Below are 18,968 nucleotides of genomic sequence, written 5' to 3'. Positions count from 1 at the left end.
TCCTCCTGAATTTGTTCTGCTGACATTTATTCCTGTATAAATTGATAGAAGATGATAGTATCGTAATATATGGCAGATGTTCACAGATGGGAGACCCTGTGTGGGAGATCTGATTATTTTCCAGCTAACACACATAGAAGGAAGACCACTAGTTAGTCTCATTCCCCCTTTTTCCTTCTTCACTCTCTGAGAACTGGTTGAGGCTGAAAAAATTTAAGGACTGACAAACCAGAGTCTGAACTCTAGACCTCAAGGCCAGGCAGGTTGCAAATAGTGAAATGGGCTGGGTGTGGGGAAAAAAAGTGATAGTGTTAGAAAATCCACAGGAAATGGCACCTTTACTTTGGTGTGAGGGTGCGATAGAGAGTAGTGAGGGCTGCGGTAAGATAGAAAGAGCATTGCCCATTTAAATGAGGCAGCCACTGCTCTGTATCAGCAATGATGGCTATGAGGGAATACGGGTCCTCCAGTTCCATATCTTGGTTGTTTTCAGGGGAACAGAAATATAAATAGGTGAAATCTCTTGATGTTAAATTCTTGGCAGTTAAACCAGATTTTATTATTATTATTATTATTTGCTTTTTTTTTTCTTTCTGGGCTGCACCTGTGGCATATGAAGGTTCCCAGGCTAGGGGTCAAAATGGAGCTGCAGCTGCCAGCCTATACCACAGCCACAGCAATGCCAGATCCGAGGTGTCGGCAACCTACACCACAGCTCATGGCAACGCCGAATCCTTAACCCATTGGATGAGGCCAGGGATTGAACCTACATCTTCATGGATACTAGGCACATTTGTTTCTGCTGAGCCACAACAGCAACTCCCTAAACCAGATTTTAAGATAATACTCGAGGCCAGCCATGAAAGACTCTGTCAGCAGGTTATGGCCTCTGAACTGAAAGGCTTATGGAATTGTGGGGTGCCTGATGTGGAGAAGAAGAAATTAGCAGTCTAAGAGGGAAAGGCAAGAGAGAGAGAGAGAAAGCTAGAGAACCAGAACAAATGAGCTATCCTGAATCACCAGCTCCCTGTGAACTCTGAAACAGATTGCAATATAGGACCTGAACCTGAAGTTAAGGACTAATTTATGTGTGTGTACTCGACCTACGTAAATAAGCCTATCTGAAGCAAGAATAGCCCCACTTGATGATGTGATGAATGTACTACTGGGTTTACAAATGTATTTCAGTGATCAAAGTTGTCTCTCTTACTTTGGCAAACAACAGATTACCTCAATTTTGCATGAAAGGTATAATGCATCTATGTAAAAAAGAAAGCAACGAAATTTTCTAAATGCTTTTATTTTTTCAGCACAAATGTTTCTGCATCTCTCAGGCTCCTTTTGCTGGAAAATAGGAAAACTAGTGATACATTTAGTAATGACTTTAAAAAATGTGCTTCAGTGTATAGAGGTAATAAAGTAGTTTTCAGATATGCTAATAATAAATTAAGGTTATAATGGTGGCCATATTAATGAGAAAATAATGAGTAAGTTAGTCTCACCAAAGAAAAATTGGTTTTAGAAGTGGATAAGCTGGGGATATCAACATTGAAGAAAAATTAGCTTCATACTTCATTCCACTATATGCAATTTTTGATGAATAATATTCAATTGCAGAATGTAGTAACTTGCACAGCACCTGACATAGAGTAGGCATTTAGCAAACGTTTATTAAATTTGACTTCTTTTTAACACTAATTTTTTTTTCAGTAATAATTTCTATAACTTGGCAAAAACAGACATTTGTAAGATTTGAGGGGGTTTCATGTGAAAGTATATTCTTCTAAAGAAAATAGCAGCAGGAGAAAGAGAGCACAGTAAGTGTATATAGGTTTTAAAAAAGTGATTCCAACTCAGTTATTCAGAGATGAAGACTTTGACCCTGTCTGTATTTATAATCCTTACTGATAAACACTATCAATATCCTCAGCCTCATCCTTTTTCTCTATTTCTTTTGGCTATTGGGTTGCAAGTCACGGGAATCTCCATGGCCTTCAGGTGCTAAATTTTTCCTTCCTTCTTTTGCTCTTGCCTGGCTCAGAAAGACATGCCAGGTGGTGTAAGTGTTTCCTTTCCAGAGCTGAAGAAAGGATCTGGGCCATGGAGTCAGTCAATAGTCAAAGCCTTGATCTCAATGATTTCTTGGCTCTTGACTCACCTATTCTCAGGCAGCCTAAAGGCCTCTTGACAGACACGTTCTGTTGAGCTGTTATAGGTCCCCGTGCTTTGCACAAGCACCTCTCTCCCACTGAGATTATTTTTAGGACATGACCGGGCTAGAAAGGTAGTGGGAAGCTTTGGAGGTAGCAGAAAGAGGATCCAGAAAGGACTGCAGTGAGAAAAAGGGAATTCCCTTTGGTGAATTCCAGAGTCCAACGGTAGCCCTGAGCTGATGTGATTTAGGACCCAAGGGTGGACTTTCTTGTTTGGGTCCCTGACCCTTTTAGTTTCCCCGGCTGGGACCAGGATGTGTATCAGGAAGGAAATCAGCCTCAAGTGTGTCCTCTCATTTCTTTTTCATTTAAACTTCAGCTTCCAGGCACCTCACTGTGGTTTTGGGTGGACTCTTGAGCTCCTCTGGCTTTTTATCCAGTGTCTTTGATTCCTCATTCAGGTTGTTATCATCGGCCTTCTCCTCCTTCACCACTTTAGTTTCAATCATTTCCTTCTGCTGATTTTTGTTTGTAAAAGGGAACGCCTTCACATACCTGCGGGCACAGACATAAACTGAAAGTGAGGGACTTCTATGGATCACATAGAACAACAGATAACGTGTTGTGATGGCCCGTATTGGTATAATACACAGGGTACGTTTATTTCAGAGAGATGCTAACACACGCACACTCAAATACCTCAATCCATCCCCACCTGAATGGGTTCCTTTAGGGGGGCCGAAAGTTCCCAGGCTAAACTCACAACCCTCTCATCAAAAACGAAGACTTGAAAATCAAATAAAGCAAATACATTTTCCCCTAGATGTTAATGTTTTATTTTTGTTCTTTTACATTCAAAGGAACAGCCATTGATCTGTATCTAAAGGCAGGATAACATACACATGCTGAAATAGTAGGAAAGTCTGGGTGGATCGGTGAGGTAGGGGAGAAAGTCTACAGTATAAGAGGACCACCATCTCCATTTGGACCAAGGAAATGCTACTAACGACCCTGGATAAACACAAGATATGGATGTGAAAAAGATGACAAGACCAACCGTGTGCCAACGACCCCACCTTTTGACGTAGCAAACTGCGAGGCCAGCTGCAGCAGCAAAGAAGAGGAGCGCGAGCACCAGCAGGGCTGTGGGAATACCTAGGGGAAGAGACAGACATAGGGCCTGTTTGTCCTTCAAGTAGATGTTGGTGTGATTCATCCCTACACATGATGGAAAACAGGGACAGAGCAGAAGAAGAGCCTCCTCTGTGGCCACACAGGGGTCATTAGGGTGTTGGGCCCAAATGTGCTTCTTGGCTTCTTGCTCATAGAATCCTTGGCTTTGCCTCTCCTGCTCTATTCTATCTGTTGCAATATGACGGAGTCCATTTCCTCTGTGGCTTTGAGATGACAGGTTTGGAGCAAATTAAGTGTAAGACCCTTCCTTTTAAATAGGAAAACAAATCATAGGCATTTAAGGTGTGTATATATATGGACTTAAAACTTCTACCTAGTAATAGAGAGTAATTTCTTTTTAAAAGTCTTCGCATTTTAAAAGTAAAGTTAGAAAGAGTGTAAAGAAAAGGCAACCTGCCTACACTGTTGGTAGGAATGTAAACTGGTACATCCACTAGGGAAAACATCATGGAGGTTCCTTAAAAAACTAAAAATAGAGTAACAATATGACCCAGCTATTCCACTTCTGGGCATATATCCAGACAAAAGCATAATTCAAAATGATACATGTACCCGCGGTACTATTTACAATAGTCAAGACATGGAAGCAACCTAAATGTCCACTGACAGAGAAATGGATATCGAAGACGTGGTACATATATACAATGGAATATTACTCAGCCCCAAAAATGAAATAACATCATTTGTAGCAACATGGATGGACCTAGAGACTATCACAGTAAGTGAAGTCAGACAGAGAAAGACAAACATCATAGATCATTTATATGTGGAATCTAAAATAATGATACAAATGAACTTATTTATAAAACATAGACACACAGACTTTGAAAACAAACTTGTGGTTATCAAAAGTGAAAGGTGAGGGGTGGGGAGGGATAAACTAGGAGTTTGGGATTAAGGAGTTCCCATCATGGCTCAGCAGAAATGAATATGACTAGCATCCAGGAGGATGCAGTTTTGATCCCTGGCCTTGATCAGTGGGTAAGGGTCTGGTGTTACCATGTGTAGTGGTATAGGCTGGAGACACAGCTCAGATCCCTTAGTTGCTGTGGCTGTGGCATAGGCCAGTGGATGCAGCTCTGATTCGACCCCTAGCCTAGGAACCTCCATATGCCATGGGTGCAGCCCTAAAAAAGATTTACACACACACACACACACACACACACACACACTACTATATAAACTAGATAATCCACAAGGACCTAATGTACAGCACAGGGAACTCTACTCAATATTCTGTAATGACCTATATGGGAAAAGAATATGAAAAGGAATAGATGTATGTGTATGTATAACTGAATCACTTAGCTGTACATTTGAAACTAACATAGCATTGTAAATCAACTATACCCCAATATAAAATAAAATTTTGAAAAAAGTGAAGCCACTTTATACTCATGATTTTTAGTTTAATCATTAAGGTTTTTTAGACACCTCAAGTTCTATGACTTTATAAAATTCAAATTGCATTAAGATTTTATTTGTATTTGGCAGGCCCTGAGCACCCAGTCGGGATATAGATTAGCTTCTCTGTTTTATACACATGTGCACACACACACACACACACACACACACACACACACAATGCAGACAGAAAATTTTTACCTCCAAACCCAATGGCTTCATTCTTGAATGCTGTCCTGTTTTCAATATACAGTTCAGTTTCTGTAGATATGGTGCTAGTTTCCATAAAAGCTTCTGTTATGCAAATTAATTTTCTTTTCCGTGGAGTAGAAGTGGTAGCCAGAGGAAGACTAGTGGTTGCCACAGTGGACATAACAGAGGAAGAAGGCCCATTGGTAGATGATGATGATGTTCTGTCATTGACAGTCATTTCCGTTGTGTATGGTGCAGTGTTGGTGTTGAATGTGGGATCATTGGTGGGGATAATTTCTGGAATGCATGAGTTAGTCCTAGTATCTGTCAAGGGAGGGAAGAGTGAAATAACAAGTAAGTATTGCAACAGCCTCCTAACTCATCTTTCAGCCTCTCGTCTTACTCCTCTCCAACCCCCTTATACTTCAGCTGAAATGGTCTTATAAAAATGCAAATTGATATTGCTGCAAATGGCATTATTTTGTCCTTTTTATGGCTGAGTAGTATTCCATCGTATATATGTGCCACATCTTCTTAATCTATTCATCTGTCAGTGGACATTTATGTTGTTTCCATGTCTTGGCTATTGTGAATAGTGTTGTAATAAAAATAATGCCATTTGCAGCAACATGGATGCAACTAGAGATTCTAATACTAAGTGAAGAAAGTCAGAAAGAGAAAGACAAATATCATATAATATCGCTTATACATGGAATCTAAAATATGGCACAAATGATCCTATCTACAAAACAGAAACAGATCACAAACATAGAGAGCAGACTTGTGGTTACCAGGGAGGAGGGGGGAAGAGAGTGGGATGGACAGAGAGTTTTGAGGTGGTATATGCAAACTATTATGTTTAGAATGGATAATGGGTTCCTATTGTACAGCACAGTGAATTATATCCAATCTCTTGGGTTAGAATGAAAAAAAAGGATGTATATTTATGTGTGACTAGGTCATTTTGCTGTACAGCAGGAATTGAAGGAACATTGTAAATCAACTATATTTTAACAAGAAAATTTTAAAAAATGCAAATCAAATCGTATGGCTTCCTTCTTTAGAATCCGTCTATGCATGGCCTCTACAGCATGGCCTGTAAGTCTCTCCATGATCTGGCCCTGCTGACATGGCCAGCCTCACCTAATAAGTCCTCCTCTCATTCCCCCACCAGACTGCAATTCCATCAGGTCTTTGATATGCTTTCTGTCACATCCCAGCCTTTGACCAGGATGCTTTCTTCACCTGTAAGACTCTTGGCACCCTGTTTATTTAGCTCTCCCTTGTCCTCCAGGTCTCATATTGAACATCTCTTCCTTAGGCAGACTTGATGACTAGACTGGGTCCCTAGACATATGTTCTTGTACCTCTTTGTGTTTCCCCCATCATGATTCTCATTACACTGCTCCCCTCTGGACAGTGAGCTCCCTGGGGGAAGGACCCCTGTCTGTCTTGGTCATTATGGTATATGCCTGGCACATAGTACATGCTCGATAAATTTGATGAATAAAGGAAGGAAGGAAAAATGAAATGAAGAAAGGGGTAGATGGGGAGACCAAATATACACATCTACAACTTCAGGACAAAGATCTATGAAAACCAAATTTTTTCATCAAACATTTTCTCTGTTCTCATCAAAAAAATCTTTTAAAAAAGGAGGGAGGGGGCAGAGGAGGGATGTAGGTTTGTTCTCCAATCTTTTGAATGTGGTAGAAAGGAAACTAACATTGGTTGAACATCTTGCTCTGAGTTAACCATGACACTTCATTCAACAATTTTATACAACCCTCACTGATAGAGGAAGAAAGTGACATTCAGAGAAATTGAATAACTTGCCCAAAGTCACATAGCCAGTAAATGACAGAGCCATGCAATATAATACAATATGCATTTGCATCTATTTTACACCCCTAGTTATGAGTGGCAACGGGTAGCCTCAGCTGGAATGTTAGTTATGAAAAAAAGATTATTCTATTATTTTTGAATATTAAGTAAAAATTACCATTCAAGGCTGTCGTAAATATGATAAAACATTTCGACCATATACACACATTCAGTCAGTATTTTATACTATTCACTTTACTTTGAACAGACCTCCACTCAAATAGACATCATCCTTGACCTCTGCCCTGAATTTTAGCTACATTTCCCATTCTCAAGCATGTGCTTCAAAAAGTGAACATTTTTTTTTTATATCTGGGGAAAAAACATACTGAACACAATATACTGTGCTGGGCACTGACAAGACAGAGGCAAATAAGGCATGATTCCTGTTTCCAGGAGGACAGAAGGACTTTGATGAGGGTAGGGGAAAGTCACTGGGGATTCACAGAGGAAATGGCATTTGAGCAGGTCTGGAGGGCTAACACGCTCCTTCAACAAATATTTGTTGAGCTCCACTCTGTGCCAGGCACTGTGCTAGGTGCAAAAAAGGCCAAGTTCCTGGTCCTAAGGGTCTTCTATGCTACTGAAAGGAAGAATAGGGATGATTAAAAAAAATAAGCCAAGAAATTTCTGAGGATGATAAATGCTGAGAAGATAATGAAACAGGATAAGGATCACACTGGAAGGGGTTGGATGGGATCAGATACTTTGGATAAGGTGGTAAGAGTAGGTCTCTTTGGGGAGATGATACTTAAGCGGAGACCTGAATAATGAAAAGAAGTCAATCATTGAAGATCTAGGGCAAAAACCTTCCAGGTAAAGAGAACAGGAAGTTCAAGAGCCTGCAGTTGAATAATCTCAGCATGTCAGATGAATAAAAGGCCAGAATGGCTGGAATAGAGCTCCAGCTCATATAGTATAGAAAAGAGAATAGGATGTCTCAGTCAATAAGACTAGCACGACCCAGGGATTCCCTCGTGGTCTAGCAGTTAAGCATCCTGTGTTGTCACTACTGTGGCTTGGGTATGAACCCTAGCTGAGAACTTCCACATGCCACAAACGCGGCCAAAAAACAAAAAAAAAAAAACCAAAAAAACAAAAAACCTAGTGTGACTCAAGAATCCAAAAGTTGAAAGTGTAGGTGTGCTCGAAAATGATAAGAAGAAAAATCTGGCTAGAGTGTAGAGTGTGTGTATGGGAGGGAGCAAGAAAGACTGCAAGTAGGAGATGAGTCTGGAAAGATAGGAATTGGAGCCGGAATGTAAAAGAGTCATAATTGCCATGGTCAAGGATTTGGAATTTACGCTGCAGGAGAAGGAATTTTCAGCTGGTGTCCGCAAACCTCCCAACTGATGTACAAAAGTTCTCATACATGCCTAGTTTAATGTGCAAAAGAGCAAAAGGCTTCAGAGTTCCCATCAGATTCTGAAAAAAGGAAGCCCCACAAGGCTGGGGAGCAGAGGAGCAATAGAATCATCAGTGGAGGTATGAAACACTGAGGAGAACACAACCAGGAGTCAAGAAGGAGAATATTGTAATAGCACAGAAATAGGGGAACCTGGAAGTACCTGGAATTCTAAGACTTATGTCATAGAGAGCTTCTAGAGAAAAGTGATTCTCAACTCTGACTGTGGGTTAGAATAATCCAGGGAGCTTTTAAAAATATTCATGCCAAACAACTATAAATATAATAAAATGCATTGAGTTAATAAAAGAAAAAACTCATGCCAAAAACCCATCCTTGGCCTGGTATATTGCTGATGTGTGGTCCTTACCAGGGAAGATGCAACATGAAAGTGGCAGGGCTCGAGATTTATATCCTGGCTCTGTCCCTCACTGACTGCGACCACAGCAAGGTACATTCTAAGCATCAGTTACCTCTCCTGGAAAGTAGAAGTGATACACTTGACTTGTATCATTTTACCAAGGACTGATGCAGCAGTAAATGTGTAGGGCCTAGCCGAACCTATGACATAATATGTAAGATCTGTAAGAATCAGTTCCTTTGCATCTGTGTTCCTTAAGTGTAGCCAAGAAGGATACCATGTGAGAGATCAGCAGCAGTCTGGTCCTGTAGTCCCTAACTGGTTGAGAATACAGGGTGTCTCTTCTGGAAGTGTTAGGACCTGGCTCTCTGTCCCTCCAGACTATAAATACAATTTCTTTGGAATGTGCCAAGTGTGCTGATAAACATGAAACACAGTGTGATTGGAATCCAAGAGGATATATAGGCATCGGGAGTAAGGGAAGGCTTCCTGAAGAAGATGCACTTGAAAGTGAATAAAGAGGACAAATTAGCCAGATGATGAGGAAGAGGGGCATGTAGCAGAGAGAATAGCATGAAACAGATGGTACACACAGAGCATTAAGGGCTCTTTGGTCTGATCCCCAAAGCTCACAAAGATAGCAATAGAAAGATAATTAGGATAAGGTTTAAAGTCAGATATAAGGTTACTCTGTTCACCAGAACTCACAAGATAGCAATAAAAAAGAAAGTAAAGAAAACAAACCAAAAAACCATATAGGGTGAGTTCAGGATTAGTGTTAGGATAAGGGTTAGAGCCGCTCTGATCGTCACGAAGATGGCAGGCAGAAGCAGGTGAATCTAACTTATTTCAAAACAATAACATAACCACACAGAGTAGCAAATTTTCTCAAGTCATTTTTGCACACAATTTTCCGACAGTACATCCTTAGATGGCTATCTTCTGAGTATGAAAAGAAATGCAAAGGAATCTCAAATTCCATTCAGTAGGGTTATTATTCCTAGTAATGGCTTTATAATTTTGAAAATATTGTAGGATAAGAAAATACATTAATATTATTTATTGGGAAGAAAGATTTTCCATATTAGAGAAAAAAAGATGCAAGTATAAAACAAAATAAACAAAGAAAAAACTTGAATTATTAAATTTGAGTTGGAAATATAAATGCAAAATGAATATATATATTTTCTAGCTTACCACTCAAAAGAAGCAATAAAAATGAGAATAGTTATTAAAAAGAACTAAGGACCATTAAAAAGAACTAAGGACCATTCTCCATTCCCCCCTTGGAGAAATAAATGACTGATGCCATGTCTGGAAAAGAGAAAGAACAAAGTGAGCCTGAGAAGTGTTATTATGACTTACTCAAATACTAAAGGGATGAAGGACACAAGAGTAAACTAGAAGGGACTCCCACTTGTTGAACTGGGGCCAATTTGAGCATCAAAAAGAATGCAAGAATAATAACTGTAAAGCTTATTACAACATTGAACACACAGACTAAGTAAAATGCCATGTGCCTATGATAGTATAAGGGGGAAGGGGGAGGGGTGTGTGTGTGTGTGTGAGAGAGAGAGAGAGAGAGAGAGAGAGAGAGAGAAGTGGGGGAGGAAGGGAGGGAGGTAGAGTGATTCTTCTTTATCCAAGATTGCCCGCTAATAAATGTAGAATGAAGAATGGATTTAGAAAAGTATCATTTTAGGAGTTCCTATTGCGGCTCAGTAGTGGTGAATCTGACTAGTATCCATGAGGACATGGGTTTGATCCCTGGCTCTGCTCAGTGGGTTGAGTATCCAGCGTTGCCACGAGTTGTGGAACAGGTCACTGATGTGCCTTGGATCTGGTGTTGCTGTGGCTGTGGTGTAGGCCAGCGGCTGCGGTTCCGATTTGACCCCTAGCCTGGGAAACTCCATGTGCTGCAAGTGCAGACCTGAAAAGACAAAGAAGAAAGAAAGAAAAGAAAATTAGCATTTTGCAGCCCTGTATGTAATAATTGATTCGAGCAGGAATCATCAATATTTGCTTGAACTACTAGGTAAAAAAATGATTGAGGGGTCAGAATCTTTGCATGGTGCCAAAATATCACACTCTAGGTTTGATACTCATTACAAAGGGGAAATAGATATCTTTCGGAGTTAATTAGAACGTCTGGCAGCTGCCATCTTATTTAAATGATCAAAGTTAGCATATTAATAGTGGAATATACTGACATGAAATGCTTTACGATATGATCTAAAGGACATGATATCATCTATGAAGTATTTTTGCCCAGCATAGTGGACAGGAGTCTAATCAAGATTCTGCCCTTCACTTTAAGTATATGGGAAGTAGGGAATGACAGGACAAGTTAAATGAATCCATGAGAAAACATGCAAATCCAGGTCATCTTCCCTGAATCCTTTTTTTTTTTTTTAATAGTGGTGGGTGGTCCTTCACAGTCACTACCAACCAGGCAGCAGATAGGACAGGGTTATCTTTTTTTAAAATTTATTTTCACACACTTTTTATTCCTATACACAGAGTTTATTTTATGCCTCTCCTCTTACTACTAACATGCCCCAACTCCTTTTTGTTGAGCCCAGAGGGCTAGGGGTCCTATCATTTGCACAGATAGCAGGCAGGAAGGTCAGACTGCTAAAAGGCCAGGCCACTTGACAGGCATGGGCTGGCTATGAGATTAGCAGGCAGGCAGACCACCAATTCTCTAGCCAAAAGTGACAGGCAGAAGAGGCAGAGGAGGGGAAAAAGGATGCTGGGGGTGGGGGGGGGATGTGGGAAGAAGCTTTATATTCCAGTCTTGACTCTGCCACTGACTGACTGCAGGACTTTGAATAAGCCAAACCTCCATTCTGAGCTACAATCATTTCATCTGTGAAGCGAGGGAAATGGACAAAGCCTCTTTCAGGGACCTTCGTAGGTCAAGGCCCCCTGATTCAGAGAACTCCTTGGACCTTACGCTGCCTTTAGGCCACAAAAATTGCTGGTATACTTTTATCCCCTGGATCTTAGAGAATGAGCCCTGAGCCATCTGACCTTTAGAAGGTCCGATTTATGAGTACGTGTGAAGAGTACTCAAACAGAGATTTTTACAATCAAGTAAGGGCAAGCATTCAGGCAAAGGAAAACTTTCTGAGAAGTTACCTAGGTAGAGCACTTGGGCGAAGGTGGCTGAGGTCCCAAACACAGTTAAAGGGATGACCATGTGACCTTTGGCAAATCTGTTCTGTTTTCTAGCTTTAATTCCTCCCTTCACAAACTGAAAATTGGGTCTTATTCTTAAAAAACATCAAATGTAGCATCTGAACTTCTACTCCTTAGTGGAATGTGGGATAATGGGAAGAGATCTATGTGTGAATCTTCATAGCAAGGAGACCTCAGACAAACATAGTTATGTCCTCTGAGCTGAGCTTTTTCATCTGCAAAATACATGGATGATAATGCCCATCTCCTAGGGAGACTGTCAAGGTTGGGCGAGATAACTTTGTGCATTGCACTGTCCATTGTGGATGTTTCTTTTCCCTTCTTGTTTCTCTTAGAAGGTGGCAGGGGCTGGGTACCGGACCCTCTGGGCATGCCCTCTTCCTATGTCGCCCATCTGTCATATTTTCCCTGTTTCCTCTGATGGGCACACTGCCACCTCCAGCCTGGTCAAAGAGGCAGTCTTAGGAGGATTCAACAGCCATCACTGTGATTACTTCTGCTGCTGCTCAGGCCAACTCCTCCTAGCCAGGTCACAGAGCTGGAGAAACTTGGAGAAAACATGCCACAAGGGAGAAAACACGTGGATCGGACTTACCAGATGAGTTGTGACAATAGGCCTTGAACTTCTGACTGAGGGAATGTCTCCAAACCAGGACGCCCTTCCCATTCTTCCCACACTTGGGGTTCGGGTAAATCCGAGGGATGACCAAGAACTGATCTTTCACCCATCCATAGCTGTAACAGAGCACACACGAACTGAGTGGAGGCGTTTGCTCTCTATGGCTGAACAAGAACACAGAGCCATAAGAGCTCCCGCTGGGTTTGGGAATCCAGCTGTTTCTCACCTGCAGGTCTCAAAGCCAGATTTCCTTGCTGCTTCAACTTGGTCTTTGCTGGCCAAAGTTAGTCCCACCAGCCTACAGGCCTCCTGGGCTTCTGTGAAATTCAGCTGTGACTGTGTGTTTTTGTTCACCAGGGTGACCCCCATGATTCTGCATGGTCCTGAGATGGAAAGCTCTGCAAAGGAATCACAGAGGCCCTCAGTGTGCCGCTGTCCTAGCCCCAGCCCTCAGGCTCTCCTTCCTAGCGGAATATAATTGTCTCGACATAGCAGCTGGGATTAAGTTTAGAAATAACAAGACAGGGAGTTCCTCTTGTGGCTCAGCAACAGGAACTCGACTAGTATCCATGAGAACCTGGGTTTCAGCCCTGGCCTTGCTTAGTGGGTTAAGGATCCGGCATTGCTGTAGGCTGTGGTATAGATCGCAGATGTGGCTTTGAATCGGCGTTGCTGTGACAGCTGCAGCTCCGATTCATTCAACCCCTAACCTGGGAACATTCATAGGCTACAGGTGTGGGCCTAAAAAGCAAAAAGCAAAAAAAAAAAAAAAAAAAAAAAGCAAAAAGAACCAACAAGACATAGACCAGGCATTTCCCACAAGGACATCCTCCTGAGTTAGGAGGGTGCTTGCCCTGATCTACGCTCTACCTCTCACCAGGCCTGAGTCCATCATCTCTCACTGCATTAAAGTGCCTTGTTCATTACACAGAAACTTCGGCTACTAGTTCCTGGGGCAGAGTCTAGGGGATGCTAGTTACTTCATCTCTTTGAGCCTCAGTTTCCAAATTTAGAAAATGAAAGATAACAGCAGCTATTGTATAGGGTAGTGAAAGCTGAATGAGTTAATTCGAATAAAAATGCTCATCAAAGTGCCTGACACATAGTAGATGCTCAATAAATCACAACATAGTGGCATTACGTTATCTTCAAAGCACTTTGGTTGAACAATTAAGATATGAATAATATCGTACTCAAAAACTAATGAATCTGAGCATTCTTTTGATTTCTTCCCTCTGGGTTCCGGGATTCATATATCTGTATGAAGTTGCAAAGTTGCATTTGCATTCTGCTGCTTTATTTCTGTTGGACTTCATCCACAAAAGCCCATAAAAGAGCATTTCAATCTCCCAAGTAATTGCTTGAACATAAATCTGTGCACTGGATGCCCAGTAAAATGTTTTGACTATTGTCCAAGTTGGTATTTGAAGGAAGTTTCTTATAATTACTAGAATAAAATGATACTTTAAAAAAAACTATTTACCAATTCAGTACTAAAATATACTTATCCTTGGAGTTCCCATCTTGGCGCAGCGGAAACGAATCCGACTAGGAACCATAAGGTTGCGGGTTCAATCCCTGGCCTTGCTCAGTGGGTTAAGGATCCAGTGTTGCCATGAGCTATGGTGTAGGTCACAGACGTGGCTCGGATCTGGCATTGCTGTGGCTTTGGCGTAGGCCAGCAGCAACAGCCCTGATGAGACCCCTAGCCTGGGAACCTCGATATGCTGCGGGTGTGGCCCTAAAAAGACAAAAGACAAAAATAAATAAATAAATAATAAAATATAGTTATCATTTAAAGGAGAAATACCAATACTAGATATCTGTATTAATGTACATCTAATATATTTAGAATAATGGTCCATCTTTTTCACAATTATTTTTCAACTAGTAACTTATACCTCATTATTAAAATGACTTTCAAATAACTGAAGTAGATTATAGCATTAAGATCTACTTGGGGTTAATAGATGCAGATTATTGCCTTTGGAATGGTTTAGCAATGAGATCCTGCTATGTAGCACTGGAAACCATGTCTGGTCACTTGGGATGGAGCCTGATAATGTGAGAAAAAAGAATGTTTATGTGTGTGTAACTGGGTCGCCACGCTGTACAGCAGAAAATTGACAAAACGCTGTAAACCAGCTATAATGGAAAAAAAATTAAAATCATTAAGAAGGATCTAATATTGGAGTTCCTGTTATGGCTCAGCAGGTCAAGAACCCGACCTAGAGTCCATGAGGATGTGGGCTCAATCCCTGGCTTTGTTCAGTGGGTTAGGGATCCAGCATAGCCACAAGCAGATGTGGCCTTGGTGTGGCTGTGGCACAGGCCTGCAGCTGCAGCTCCAATTTGACCCCTAGCCCAGAAACTTCCATATGCTGCAGGTGGGGCCGTTAAAAAAAAAAAAGCTAATATTAAGTAAAATGTACTTACATAAGTGGTAAGCTTTGCTATAAATAAAATATTTATAGTGAAAAAAAAGGAAGTTTCTTTTTACAAACACGGAAGGAACATTTCTAAGTCCTCTGTGCTCTGGAGCAGGGAGTAAGAGAAGCGAAATGAATATGATGTATGGTATTTGTGAATAGCTTTGTTTGCTTCCAGACTCTGCTCACAGCGGCAGAGAGCCAACACCCCAATATGGGTGTTTGTGACAGACCAGCCTCTTACGACTGTGTGCACTAATACTATACCTACACCAACACTGATGTTAATATCAATGCCAATGTTAATTGAAACTTCTATCACCTGTGGATGCTACTCTTTGCCAAAGCCTGTCTCTTTTAATGGAAAATTGAGGCTCGGGGAGATTAAGTAACTTTGCTGAGCCCAAGGATATAGAGCAACGAGGTGGCAGTTTGGGGGCATGAACCCAATTATGATTGAGGCTAAAATCCCAGTTCTTATCTAGGATACTGTTCTGCTGCCCATTGTGCAATGGGAGAAGAGGAACACACAGACACACACAACTAGAACTGACTCTTGGAACACACCCTTTGTCCTGAAATTTGGCTCCTTTAACTCAGAAGCTTGCTATTGCTCAAACCTCTATGGCTGCTTCTTTGGGAAAACCTATAGAGAAGGTATATTAATTACACTGTGATGTGGTCTTGGTACTCTTTTATCATACATCATATATCATTTTGATATATTTACATGTAAATAATGTAAATATTATTGTTATGAGTAATGACAGTCCTATCCCAGGCAACAGATCTAGCTTTAAATATTTCTTTTCTTAACTGGCTCTGGGACTTTGGGCAAGTTAGTGTTCTCACCTGTAAAGGAGGGATGGCTTCATCTTCTTTACAGAATTTTTTTTTTTTTTTTGGTCTTATTGCCATTTCTTGGGCTGCTCCCGCAGCATATGGAGGTTCCCAAGCTAGGGGTCAAATCAGAGCTGTAGCCGCCAGCCTGTGCCACAACCAGAGCAATGCGGGATCTGAGCCACATCTGTGACGTACACCACAGCTCAGGGCAATGCCGGATCCTTAACCCTCTGAGCGAGACCAGGGATTGAACCTGCAACCTCATGATTCCTAGTCAGATTCGTTAACCACTGAGCCACAACAGGAACTCCTTTACAGAATTTTTATCAGCGTTTTAAAATTACATAACTTGTACCTAGAGGAGGCTGGGTCCACAGTAGGCAGTCAAAAAATAGTAGATATTATGCTTTCCTATTTAGGGACAAAAACGGAGAGCTAGAATCCAAGGGCTATTCCAGTAACCCCTTCCTAAAGTTTCCTTAGGAAACAGCCAGCATAATAGAAAGAGTATAATACCTAGAATTCAGACAGTGCTGAAATCTAGCCCAAGCTTTATTATTTACCACCTTTATGACATCCAGCAAGGTACTCGGCCTCACTGAGCCTATTCCTTCATCTATGCATCTACATATGATATCTATCATCTATCTATCTTTCTAATTTTTTTTTTTTGGTCTTTTATCTTTTTAGGGCTGCACCCGTGGCATATGGAGGTTTCCAGGCTAGGGGTTGAATCAGAGCTGAAGCTGCCGGCCTAGGCCACAGCCACAGCAATGCCAGATCCAAGGCACGTCTGCAACCTACACCACAGCCCATGGCAACACTGGATCCTTAACCCACTGGGCGAGGCCAGGGATCGAACCCACATCCTCATGAATGCTAGTCGGGTTCATCAACCACTGAGCCACGATGAGAACTCCCTGTCTTTCTGATCATAAGATGTTATATAATATATATATATATGTGTGTGTGTGTATATGTATATATATATAATATATGTGTATATGTATATAATATATATATCTGCAACACATACACACACACACACATCCTCAAAAATACTAATCTCCATCCTCATTTAACTCATCCTCATCAACCACCTTTTCCACAATCATGGCTCTGTAAAACTGTCAGTTGTTCCCCAAATTTTATTTCCCTCAGAAAAAGTTGGCCATTATTGAGGATGGTCCAAAGAGTGTGAGGAGTCAATATCAAAATCGAGGGTCACAATAGTTTGAGTGATGGCAGTATTTTGGGGAAAAGTGAACAGACCTCCCAGGGGGATTCAAAGAGGGCTAATCTTATTTGAATGTAACAGTTGTGGTATTTGAAAAAAATCAGTCATATAACTCTAACTTCCCTTATAAAAGTGAATACAACAATATTTCAATCAACTCTGGATGTCTGTTCCCAACATATTTTATACCTCAGTATGGGCATCGTCCAGCATGGGAATACATAATTTTCCTTTTAAAGTGCTCAGATTTTCATTTGCTCAGAGCTGTAATGAGTACTTGGTGGTTACAAATTTTTCTGCCTACAATGCAGAATGAGGTTACCATTTAGGCATTTCAAAAGCCCAGAAGTCATTTCAAGTCTTTTTTTTTTTTTTTTTTGGTAGGGAGCTGAAGGCTAATTTTTAAACCTAAATTTTCACAGATTTTTTTTCAGTTAATTTGCTATTTATTGCATATTAAAAACATGCATTCCATGGTAGTAAAACTGAAATTAAAATAATTATACTGATACTTTCAGAAATATAAAACAGGCCAATATTCTGTGAAAGTTAGCCATTACCTCCAGGCTTAGTGATTGTTCAACATTTTTCATCATGTTGAAACATTTTTGTTTATTCAATGAAACATTTTTTTAGAACAAGTGCTCTCTCCTCAACGTTTTGTTTCAAAATATTCCCATTAAAAATATCACATAACCAAACGATAAAAAGCAAGATGATGTAAAGGTAAAGGAGAATCATTTTTGTGAAGTTGACAATCTGGTGAAAACATTTCTGGCAGAGCAGTACTGCCAATGAGATCTTCTGTTGATATTGAGGGCCACCCCCACCCCAGAAATTCAGTCACGGATTTAGCAGGCTTAGGACAGCTTGCAAGATCTTGCCTTGCCTCAGGTTGGCAATCTGGTAAGAAACCTACCTTCAGTGCGGAGAGCACCTTGGACCAGAAGCCGAGTGGTCCAGAGGGAAGCAAGAAGTAACAGCAAGTTGAAGTATTTGGCCATCATGCCTTTAGAGCCAGAGAAGCACCTCAGTGGGGCACCGGTTGTAACAGAGGCAGACAGTCACCCGTCTGGATGGAGAATTCTGAAAATATGTTGGGCACCCCCCCCACTGCTCCACTTCATAACGGAGACAGGCGGATTTCCCTGCTTTCAAACTTCTGACTTGTCAAGGTCACTAGGGGAAATGAGTGACGTCCCTTGAATGCCCAGGCTGTGCTTTGTGGATGGCTTTCTGGAAAATTTAGCTAATGCTGACTCAGAAAACACACAAATGAGGAAGGCAGATAGCACAGGGTGAACTGCTGAAGGTTTCCACAATTCCCATCTTCCCTGTCACCACCTCCTCCCACCACGAGCTCACTCCTGACCCAGTTCATTGCTATTGACTGTGGAGCCCATTCATTAATATACTCCTAGGAATGGCTCTGTCTGAAGGAGACTGAGCATAGGCTGCGATTTTTTTCTTCTTACAATCAGGATGGTTTTTATTCCCTCCAAATGCATATCCTTGTGATCTGTGGGGAATGAGGCTGAGACTTATGAAAACAAATGATACTATTACTATTATTATTGTTGTTGTTGTTGTTGATTTACAATGTTTCATTGAGTTTTGTTGTACAACGAAGTGACCCAATCACACTCATTTCCCTGTGTTGTACAGTAGGATCCATTGCCCATCTATTCCAAATATAACAGTTTGCATCCAAAGAACCCCCAAATGTTACTCATCCATAAAAAAGAGAAACTAATGCCATTTGCAGCAACATGGATGGAGCTAGAGATTCTTACACTAAATATGCTCTTATACTTAGTATATAGAGTCTTAGCATAAGACTTAGTATAAGCTTATAGTAAGCCAGAAAGAAAAAGACAAATACTATATGATGCCACTTATTTGTGGAACCTAAAATATGGAACAAATGATTTTTTAAATACCAAGGACAGAGTCTTCACTCTTCTCTTTGAGGTTTCTTAGTACATTTAAAATTTCTATCCCACTACAGGTGATTCCTTCTTAAACCAGGCACTTTAAAAATTCATA

At 40.9% G+C, this 18,968-nt stretch overlaps 1 protein-coding gene across 2 annotated transcripts; it reads right to left on the bottom strand.

Moving 5' to 3' along the window:
- On the bottom strand, positions 1,282-18,131 carry LYVE1 (lymphatic vessel endothelial hyaluronan receptor 1). Of its 2 annotated transcripts, XM_003480736.4 has the most exons (6): positions 17,842-18,131; positions 12,640-12,811; positions 12,390-12,529; positions 4,953-5,267; positions 3,230-3,308; positions 1,282-2,708 (listed from the first exon to the last, which is right to left on the bottom strand). In XM_003480736.4, exons 1-6 carry the CDS (start codon positions 17,927-17,929, stop codon positions 2,522-2,524), a joined length of 981 nt encoding a protein of 326 aa, XP_003480784.2. In that variant the 5' UTR covers positions 17,930-18,131; the 3' UTR covers positions 1,282-2,521. The 2 variants fall into 2 exon arrangements, with proteins under 2 accessions (XP_003480784.2, XP_005661187.1); XM_005661130.3 differs by lacking the exon at positions 1,282-2,708 and having other exon boundaries at positions 2,974-3,308.

Source organism: Sus scrofa, chromosome 2, assembly GCF_000003025.6.
Source record: "Sus scrofa isolate TJ Tabasco breed Duroc chromosome 2, Sscrofa11.1, whole genome shotgun sequence".
In the NCBI taxonomy this organism is placed as follows: Eukaryota; Metazoa; Chordata; class Mammalia; order Artiodactyla; family Suidae; genus Sus; species Sus scrofa.
Note: the sequence above shows the minus strand (reverse complement) of the source record. Positions and strands in the feature narration are given on the sequence as shown.

Coding starts and splice junctions, on each gene's coding strand:
- LYVE1 (XM_005661130.3), bottom strand. CDS start 17,929: ATGATGGCCAAATACTTCAACTTGCTGTTACTTCTTGCTTCCCTCTGG. Junction 12,530..12,639: donor TCTGGCTTTGAGACCTGCAG/GTGAGAAACAGC, acceptor GCTCTGTTACAG/CTATGGATGGGTGAAAGATC. Junction 5,268..12,389: donor CTATTGTCACAACTCATCTG/GTAAGTCCGATC, acceptor CTCCCTTGACAG/ATACTAGGACTAACTCATGC.